A 10,366-nucleotide genomic window follows, 5' to 3' on the forward strand; every position below is an offset into this window, starting at 1 on the left:
ATGTTAACCATTGTTATTTTTTAGCTTTGACTCTATTGAGGGCAATTACTTAGTGTAAAATGGTTAGATTATGATTATAGAAACTCACTAGAGAGACAGTATAACTTCATGTAAAAATATGTGTATATATTCTATTTTTTGTCATTTTCTAGCTCTAACCTCAGGCAAGCTGCTCCACTTCTTTGAGCCTCAGGTGTGTTTTCTGTAAATGGGAATGATAAAGCCAGCTGTGAAATGTTGTTAGGCTTAGAGATGACATGTGTAAAGGACTCAGTATGTGTGTGCTGTGGCATCCACTCTGGCTCCTATTTTCTCCCTCACAGAACCTAAAACGGCGGAAGAAGAAGAAAGTAATTTCAGCTCTCCACTGATGCTTTGGCTCCAGCAAGAACAGAAGCGGAAGGAAAGCATTGCTGAGAAAAAACCCAAGAAAGGACTTGTTTTTGAAATTTCAAGTGATGATGGCTTTCAGATATGTGCAGAAAGTATTGAAGGTGAGTGGGTTAAATTACGTTGGCCTGACAGCACAGGCTCTGTTCAGTCAGGGCTGCACTTTATCTGTAGGAGTACCATTTATGCAGGCAGCTCCGTATATGACAGATTGGACTGGAGACACTAGAAAGCAAGAGGCCACTAGTTAGAGTATTGCTGCAGTAGAGATGTCAGGTAAGAAAGTCCACTTCTGGAAGGAGAGGAAAGGAAGGGAGGGAAGAACGGACACATTTGTGACTGCTTGGATGTAGAGGGCAGAGAGAGATGTCAAAGATGACTGAAGATTCAGGCCTGGGTGACTAAAAAATGTGATATATAAAGCGAACAAAAAAATAAGAATGCAAGTTCTATATAAGATGTATTACATGCAGAGTGTGGGAAGAGAGATCACAGGCTCAAGTCAGAGGTGGAAGGGATTGTGAAGGTTTTCTGGTTACACCCCTTAATTATAAGGAGCCGAGAGGTTGTGATCTTCCCACAGTCCTGGTTAACCATTATTGCTGTTATTGTGTTGGTTAGGGGTACAGGGAGCAGAGTTCATACCACATATTCAGGTTTGGGACCTCATTTCTAGGGAAATGAGTGCTTGGGGAATCAGGGGTCATTTTCAGAAGATAGGCATCTCCTCACTGCTTTTGCATCCTTTGTAATAGAAAGGAGCCCTGCTGGGTGGGACGCCTTCCCAGCTTTCTTATTCAATGAACTGATTTAAACTAAGAAATTTAGTTTAAATTTTTTTTTTTAGATTTAAACTAAGAAAACGACATAAAGCTGATTTAGCAGGGGATATTTCCACTACATTGGTATTGAGATGTTTGACTGAATATCTTAAAAAAAAAAAAAAAAAAAACAACTTCTTATTTTATATTGCAGTATAATCAATTAATGGTGTTGTGATAGTTTCAGGTGTATCGCAGAGCGACACTTAACTGAATGTCTTACTTCCCTTACAGATGCCTGGAAGTCCCTGACAGACAAAGTCCAGGAAGCTCGGTCAAACGCCCGCCTGAAGCAGCTCTCATTTGCAGGTAATGCTACAGAGGTCATCTTCTACCTGTTTCAGTATCCTCTGGTAGCTTGTAACTCTAAGCTACAGGGTTGGTTCTACCCAAAAAAAAAAAATCATCCTCCTTTTTAAAAAAAAATCTTTTTTCACACTTTATTAACATATAAACCTTATACTACGCAGTTTACCCATTTAAAGCATACAGATCAGTGGCTTTTAGTGTATTCACAGAGCTGTGCAAGCCATCACTACTGTATAATTTCAGAATATTTCCATCATCCCTAAAAGAAACCCCATACCCATCAGTGGTCATGCCTCAGCCCCAGCTCCTGGCAGCCACTCCTCTGCTCTATCTCTGGATGCACCTACTCATACATTTCCTGCAGAAATGAATCATACATGACATAGCCTCTTGTGCCTGGCTGCTTTCGTTTAATATAATTCTTTCAAGATTTCTCTACTGGAACATCACCTCAGTTCTTTTTTCCTTTTTTTACAATTTCTATTGTAGTAAAATACACATAACAAAAATTAATTAGAAATAATTTAAAATTTTTTAATTAGAAATAATTTAAAAATTTTAAATTAGAAGTAGTTTAAAATTATTTGTAAGTATACACTTCAGTGGATTAAATACAGCCACCTTGTTGTGCAGCCCTTGCCACCATCCGTCTCTCTAACTTTTCTTCATCTTATTTGTTCACGTTTCTGGCTGCCCGGGCTCTTCGAGGCTGTGTGTGGGCTTTCTCCAGTGGCAAGTGGGGGCCACTCTCTGGTTGCGGCACACGGGCTTCTCGTTGTGGCGGCTTCTCTTGTGGAGTGCAAGCTCTGGGGCGCACGGGCTTCAGTGGTGGTGGTGCATGGGCTTAGTTGCCCTGCAGCATGTGGCGTTTTTTCAAACCAGAGATTGAACCCATGTTCCCTGCATTGGCCAGCAGATTCTTTAAACCACTGAACCACTAGGGAAGTCCATGTAACTTTTCATCTTGTAAAACTGAAACTCCATATCCATTAAACAGTGACTCCCTATTCTCCCCTTCCTACAGCTTCTGGTAGCCACCATTATTCTTTCTTTCCATCTTCGTGATTTTAACTGTTTGAAGCACCTCATGTGAATGTTTGCCCTCTTGTGCCTGGCTTAGTACACTCAGCATAATGTCCTCCAGGTGCATCCTTCCATGTTGCAGAACTTCCTTTTTCAGGCTGAATATTATTCCATTTAGTGTATATTACATTGACTTTATCAATTGATCCATCAGTGGGCACTTAGATTGCTTCCCAGTTTTTGATAATTTGAATAATTCTGCTATTAACATGTGTGTACAGTTATCTCTTCAAGACTTTGCTTTCAGTTCTCTTGGATATATACCCAGAACTGCCAAACTCTTTTCTACAATGTCTATATCATTTTACATTCCCACCAGTGATGCACAGAAGTTCCAATTTTTTCACATCCTCACCAATACTTGTTGTTTTCTGTACATTTCCCTAAACGCTTGAGATGTTAAGCATCTTATCTTGTGCTTATCAGCCATCTATATATCTTCTTTAGAGAAATGCTTATTCAAGTCCTTTGTCTATTTCTTCATAAGGTGTTTTTTGTTTGTTGTTGAGTTTCATAAGTTCTGTATATTAAGGATAATAATTCCTTATCAGATATGTAATTTGCAAATATTTTCTTTGATTCTGTGGGCTGCCTTCTTTTTTACTTTGGGGATAGTGTCTTTTTTGTTTTTTAGATCGGTGAGGGAGATATTTTGGGGGCAACAAAATATGGTTCATAGATTCTGCTCTGTCCAACTGTGGTGGTCATTGGGTGAACTATAATTAAAATTTGTTATATGGCCTCTCCCAGGGTCACTCTGAACTGAATATTGATGATACATGTAAGATTCTGCTCCTGGGAGTGAAATAGCTGGGTCTGTGGTGACTCTGTACTTAGCTTTATGAGGAACTGCCAAATTGTTTTTCTACCGTGGCATCACCATTTTACATTTCCACCAGCAATGTACAATGATTCCAATATCCATATCCTTGTCAACACTTGTTAGTGTCTGTCTTTTTGATCATAGACATCTTAGTGAGTATGAAATGGTGTCTCATTGTGTTTTTGTTATACTTTCTTTCTAAAGTTGAAGTAGATTCATTGGTATTAGATTTCAAATTAAATTTAGGCAGTATAAAAATATATCACACAGTTTCAAATACAATTACAGATTTTAATTAATCTAGGGTGGAAGAAAACCTTCCATTCACTCTGGCTCTTCTGTATCTAGCCACCTCTCTAACAGTCTCCTTTCAGATTGGTCCTGGAAAGGAAAATGAATGAGTACCTAGTGGAATTTTCTTTATAATATTTTTGTTTAAAGAGGGAAGAGAGGACAGAGAAAGACAAATATATGATATCACTTATGAATGTGCTGTGAACATGTAAAGAAGTTTCTTAGCTGTGTCCAACACTTTGCAACCCCATGGACTGTAGCCCACCAGGCTCATCTGTCCATGGGATTCTCCAGGCAAGAATACGGGAGTGGGTTGCCATTCCCTTCTTCAGGGGACCTTCCTGACTCGGATGAAACGCACATCTCTTAGGTCTCCTGCATCTCAGGCCAGTTCTTTACTAGTAGTCCCACCATGTGGAATCTAAAAAAAAAAATGATACAAATGGACTTATTAGAAATAGACCCACAGACACAGAGCTTCCCCAGTGGCGCTAGTGGTAAAGAACCCACCTGCTATTGCAGGAGATGCTGGATTGGAAAGACCCCCTGGAGTAGGGCATGTCAGCCCACTCCAATATTCTCGCCTAGAGAATCCCATGGACAGAGGAGCCTGGCAGGCTCCAGTCCATAAGGTCACAAAGGGCCAGACATGACTGAAGCGACTTAGCACACACAGACATAGAAAGCAAAGTAGCAGATGCTGGGAGTGAACCACACTGATCACTGTGTTCCATAGTCCAGAACCTGCCCATCATTCTCCGTCTCCCAGGCTACTGCCTTGTCCTTGTCCCCACATGCTTATATTCTAGAGGCAGCTGTCAGTGCTCTGAAGAAGATAAAATGGAGTGATGAAAGAGTCTGACACAAGGGTAGGTACTTGCTGGCAGGGAGTCTCTTCTAGATAGAGTGGTCAGGAAAGGCGTCTCTTGAGGTGACATTAAAGCTGAGACCTTCCTGTCTCAGGTACCTTCCAGTTATGTTCACCTTTGTTTTCCCAAGATTCTTTCTGCCACAGTGGATAGACAGAAGGAATGCAGGTGATACAGCAGGTGATCAGTAAATATTTGTTGGATGAGTAAGCAAATCGCCCACAAGAGACTAGGTTGTTCCCACAGTATCCTACTACACATTTATCCTATATCTTACACATTTATCTGGTTGCTTTCACTTTGCGAGGTTTGTGTACATAATATATCTCCCTCTGCCAAGGGCTCCTTGAGACCAGGCACCATGCATAGCTCATCTTTCTTTTCCTGTTATTGACACAATGTCTAATCTCATTGTAAGCCCTCTAGTAAATGCAGAGTTAAACACTCAGACTAAACTTTAAAATGAAGTTTGTGAAAATACCCATAAGTATCTTTTTGATGGCTTTTTCTGTCAGAATCCACAGGAAACTAAAACTCCTAGGAAGAAATTCTTGGGGAAAATCAGTGTTCTTTAGAGGAAAAAAAGTGGGGCTCGCCTGGCGGTTCAGTGGCTAAGACTCTGTGCTCCCAGTGCAGGGGGCCCAGCTTTGACCCCTGGTCAGAAACTGGATGCCACATACTGCAGCCAAGAGTTTGCCTGCTGCAACTAAAAATCCCGCGTGCCACAGTGAAGACTGATGATCCCACGTGCTGTAACTACGACCCGGTGCAGCCCAATAAATAAATACATACATATATTTAAAATGTTTGTCATAGCCTTTTATGGCTTGAGCTTTTATATTGTCACCTTGTGTTTTATACTTGTATAGGTTGAGTTATAATCAGAACAATAATTTTATCATAAGAATGTTGCTTATCTGGAGACTTAACTTTCTGTTTGCTTCTAAAACCAAATTATATCCCTTAGAAATTCTCTTAAATGGAAATTAGGCATCTAATAATAACTTTTCCCTTTTTAGAAAAATTATCCAAGATGTAAAATTTTACAAGTTGAAAAAACTACCACAATAACAAATTCAAAGGTAGGATGAGGTTCTACCTCCTAGAAGTGATTGTTAACATTTAAACACAGATATCCTTTGAGATATAACATAAGGCCCCAAAGTTACACTGGAGTTCCATCTCTATAAATATGCTTTATATTTAAGCAATGTGTCCATTGGAATTACATGTATTCTAGCACAATTAGGCCTGTGAAATGTATATCTTGTCTACAACAGACACCATTATTATTTTGTTATCTATTAATAATACCAAACACAATCATTGTAAATGAAATAATACTGTTTACTTAATTAGCTATTTGCTAGTGTCAAAAAGAGGGATGGCAGTTATTACCCTGTCCCATTTGTTAATGGAGGAAGACAATCATTTCAGAAAGCGTTTGACCGTCTATGCCAGCAGACTTACATAAATGTTGTTTTCTATAAAATAAAAAGAAATAGGTGCTCATTAATGAATTAAGACTTAGAGTGAAACAAAGTGGCTGTTGTGTATTTCTCCATACATTCGCCATAATAACATGGAAGAGCGTTCTCTGTTAGGGTTTACCAACATTCCTTATAAATTTTAGTGAGGTGCCTATGTGTATGTGTATGAGCTCATAGACTCCAGGTGCTCCACTAGGTATAAACAAAAATGGAATCATAGTTGGAGTTACACAGTCCAAGGTTCAAATCCTGTCCCACTAGCTAGGTTACCTTAGGTGTGAATCTGGATTTACTTTCCTTGAGTTGAGGCCAGTAATTCCTGCCTCATCTCATAATTCATGGTCACTATGACCGTGTAATGAAATAACACAGCATTTCCCGTGTGCATAGGAACATAGAAAGGAAAATAGTCCACAATTTGATGGCATGCTTTTTTCACTGTCACAGTATTTTCCATATGGATCTGTATCCACATTACATTTTTGGCTACCTAATGCTCATTTCTAGCTCATCTTTATATAATCACCCTTGAGCAGCCTCTGGCAGAGTTGTTCCTTAGCTTAGGCATTTCTTTGGTTGTATGTGGCTTCTGTTGGCTGGGCTCCTCACTACCCTGGTGCCTTTGATCCTACAGGTGTGAACGGTTTGCGGATGCTGGGGATTCTCCATGACGCTGTTGTATTCCTAATAGAGCAACTGTCTGGTGCCAAGCACTGTAGGAATTACAAATTCCGTTTCCACAAACCAGAGGAGGCCAATGAGCCCCCACTGAACCCTCACGGCTCAGCCAGGGCTGAAGTCCACCTGAGGCAAGTTCTGTTCTTTTCCTTAAGCAGTTTGGGGTCCTGATTTTATTGTTTACTGGTATAATTATTTTCCCACTTAACCTCTGAGACTTCCTGTTAACACTGTCCTTCACTGGTTCTACTAAACTGTCTCTCTAAACATATCTTAATCTTTTGGCTCCAGGAAGTCAGCCTTTGACATGTTTAACTTCCTGGCTTCTAAACACCGGCAGCCTCCTGAGTACAACCCCAATGACGAGGAAGAGGAGGAGGTGCAGCTGAAGTCAGCTCGGTTAGTCTGGAGTGGAGTGGGGCCACCAGAAATACTCTTTGTGAATGAAACAATACCATTTGCAGCAATGTGGATGGACCTAGAGATTATACTAAGTGGAGTGAGAAAGAGGCAGATACCATATGATAGCATTTATATTACGTGGAATCTAAAATACAATACAAATGAACTTATTTTACTAAACAGAAACAGACTTACAGACATGGAAAACAAACTTACAGTTACCAAAAGGGAAAGGGAGTAGGGATAAATTAGGAGTCTGGGATTAGCAGATACAAACTACTATTATATATAAAATAGGTAAACAGTAAGGTCCTACCATATAGCACAGGGAACCATATTCAATCCTGTAATAAACCATAAAGGAAAAGAACATGTAAAAGAATATAAAGTAAAATCACTTTGCTATACACCAGAAATTGATACAGCATTGTAAATCAACTATATTAAAAAATAAAGAAATACTCTTTCCTTCCCTCTCTTTCAGTTTTGCTTGGATCAGAATATCCCAAATAATATTTAAGAAGAGGAATATAGTTTGTGTTGAAGTAGCAGTAACTGGCTGGCAAAGAGAGAAGAATATGTTAACAGAGGAGAAACTCAAATAACTAAAAGATGTATATTTTATTCAGCTGTGGTATACTCTGTCAGCTTTGGGTGAACCACCATAGACTTCATATATAATGTATTATAGGCATAATTTTATAAGGTGGGCTTTCCTCATGGCTCAGTAGTAAAGAATCCATCTGCCAACGCAGGAGCCTCAGGTTTGATCCCTGGGTCAGAAGGATCCCCTGGAATAGGAAAGTGGCACCCCACTCCAATATTCTTGCCTGGGAAATCCCATGGACAGAGGAGCCTGGCGGGCCACAGTCCATGAGATCACAAAAGAGTGGGACATGACTTAGCAACTAAGCAATGATACATTTTTATAAGGCACTTGTTATGCTTAGCATTGAACACACAGTGTAGTCATATGCTCTAGGACTATTTGATCCAAGCCTCAAAACTGATGATTTCCTAAAGAGAATTTATTAATAACGAGCCTTCTTTCTTTAGGAGGGCAACTAGTATGGATCTACCAATGCCCATGCGTTTCCGGCACTTAAAAAAGACTTCTAAGGAAGCAGTTGGTGTCTACAGGTATGGAGAAAATTATAGAAAGAATTCTAGAAAACTAATGAAATTTTCCAAAATCAAAGTGGACCAAATGCTGAAGTCACCTCCTTCATTCAGCAAATGAGGTTTTTATCAATATTACTAATTGAACCTGATGTCCTGGGATCCTGGAGCTCCTTATGTTGAACAAGGAATTTAACACAGTGAGCATTAATGTACTGCTACTTCTAGTGGGTTACGGAATGGAGAAATCTTTAGTCCTTGGCCATTTGTTAGAATGATTAGTATATTCACTCAAATCAGGTGGGTCCAGTTTTTCTATCCCAAGCGTCTGTCTCTCCTGGAGAAATGGAGACCAATAGATTCTACTGAATAGAACCAGTAGAAATAGAGACCAGTAAATCTCTTCTTAGACATGGAGATTTTATTCATGTATTCACACATTTAACCTTATTTGCAAAATCGGCAGCTGATGTCTTTTCCATCTTTATGTCCTAGGTCTCCCATCCACGGCCGGGGTCTTTTTTGTAAGAGAAACATTGATGCAGGTGAGATGGTGATTGAGTATGCTGGCAACGTCATCCGTTCCATCCAGACTGACAAGCGAGAGAAGTACTATGACAGCAAGGTGAGTCCCACACTTGTACTCTCCAGTTCTTTTGTTATAGAAGGAGGCCATCACCTACAGAGATGGTCCCTAGATATTAGAGGAATTAATGTATTTTATTAATTAGACACTTTTTTTTTATTACATTTTAACATCTCTGAATTTGTGATGGGCCCAGTCCACTCTAGGGATTAGCACACAAAGATACTCTTTGAAGATTTGTCTGAATGGATCCCAGGATCGAAAGCACATTGTGACGCAAGCTGTAGGTTTCTCTTGCCACAGGTTTCTCTTGTGGAGACGTTAATAAACCTGTGGTCCAGTGCCCGTAATCTAGGAATTTCTCGTGGAAGCATCCTGAAAGATGGGAGAGATCCAGAAATTTTACCAGAAGGAACTTTGTTCGTCAGTGGCTAAGATCACATCAGAAAAAGGTTGGGTGTTGTCCAGCCTGAGCCGTAATCAACGCCAGGCTCTCCTCTGTCCTCCTCTGTCCTCCTTCCTGCAGGGCATCGGCTGCTACATGTTCCGGATCGATGACTCCGAGGTGGTGGACGCCACCATGCACGGGAATGCCGCCCGCTTCATCAACCACTCGTGTGAGCCCAACTGCTACTCTCGGGTCATCAACATCGATGGGCAGAAGCACATTGTCATCTTCGCTATGCGCAAGATCTACCGAGGGGAGGAACTCACTTACGACTATAAATTCCCCATTGAGGACGCCAGCAACAAGCTCCCCTGCAACTGTGGTGCCAAGAAATGCCGGAAGTTCCTAAACTAAAGCTGCTCTTCTCCCCAGTATCGGAGTACTAGGACCCAGGGCCTCCACAGTGATGCCGAAGGCCTTTGCCAGCAGCCAGGTATCCCAGGATTGAGTGGGCACAGTTGAGGGGCCTCTTTGACAACTGGGCTCCCTTGGGTCCCATATTCACATTCTAGTGATCATAGTCCTGGAGAGAGACGAGGTCTAGAAGAAAAGATCTGCGATCGGCTTTCTACTGGGGCCGCTCTGTGTGCCGTTAAAAAGTGGGAGAAGGGGTCCCTAGCAGACTTGCCTGGAAGGAGCCTGTAGAGGGTTAGTTGTGTGGGGAGATTGGCCTGAGCACCTCCTCAGAAGTTGCCACCCTAGCCTTGGCGTTTCCCAAGCACTGTAAGCGAGGGGTCAGGCACAGCCCTGGTGCAGGGTTGGTTAGAGACCTGACAATTTGCCAGCCCTGCCCAGCCTGTAGCCATGTGTTGAACAAAGACGGTCTGGTGGTTTTCCCTACTATCCTCCCAGTTGAGAGTTCCCTTCTGGTTGGGAGACAGGATTCTTAGCACCTTTGGTGTCAAAAGCTGTCTTGGGGTTGTGCCAATTCATTACCAAACATTGAGCCTGTGGGCTTTAAGTGGGAGTGTTAGCCCCATGAGCCTTATCTCAGTCAGTCACCTTCCTAGACAGTAGGAGCGGCTTCCCTCTCATTCCTTCTCTTCACTCCACT

The 10,366-nt window shown here is 41.3% G+C and overlaps 1 protein-coding gene across 3 annotated transcripts in view; it reads left to right on the top strand.

Moving 5' to 3' along the window:
- KMT2A (lysine methyltransferase 2A) overlaps positions 1-9,991 on the top strand; it is a 73,559-nt gene extending 63,568 nt beyond the window's left edge. For all 3 annotated transcript variants that reach the window (XM_068988702.1, XM_068988703.1, XM_068988705.1), the window contains 7 exons: positions 324-494; positions 1,446-1,520; positions 6,714-6,892; positions 7,053-7,156; positions 8,216-8,299; positions 8,774-8,903; positions 9,391-9,991. In XM_068988702.1, the coding sequence (XP_068844803.1) occupies positions 324-494; positions 1,446-1,520; positions 6,714-6,892; positions 7,053-7,156; positions 8,216-8,299; positions 8,774-8,903; positions 9,391-9,666 (1,019 nt within the window). In that variant the 3' untranslated portion in view covers positions 9,667-9,991. The remainder of the gene's footprint in view (positions 1-323; positions 495-1,445; positions 1,521-6,713; positions 6,893-7,052; positions 7,157-8,215; positions 8,300-8,773; positions 8,904-9,390) is intronic.
- Positions 9,992-10,366: the final 375 nt, after the last annotated feature.

Source organism: Capricornis sumatraensis, chromosome 16 (genome assembly GCF_032405125.1).
Source record: "Capricornis sumatraensis isolate serow.1 chromosome 16, serow.2, whole genome shotgun sequence".
NCBI classification, from domain to species: domain Eukaryota; kingdom Metazoa; phylum Chordata; class Mammalia; order Artiodactyla; family Bovidae; genus Capricornis; species Capricornis sumatraensis.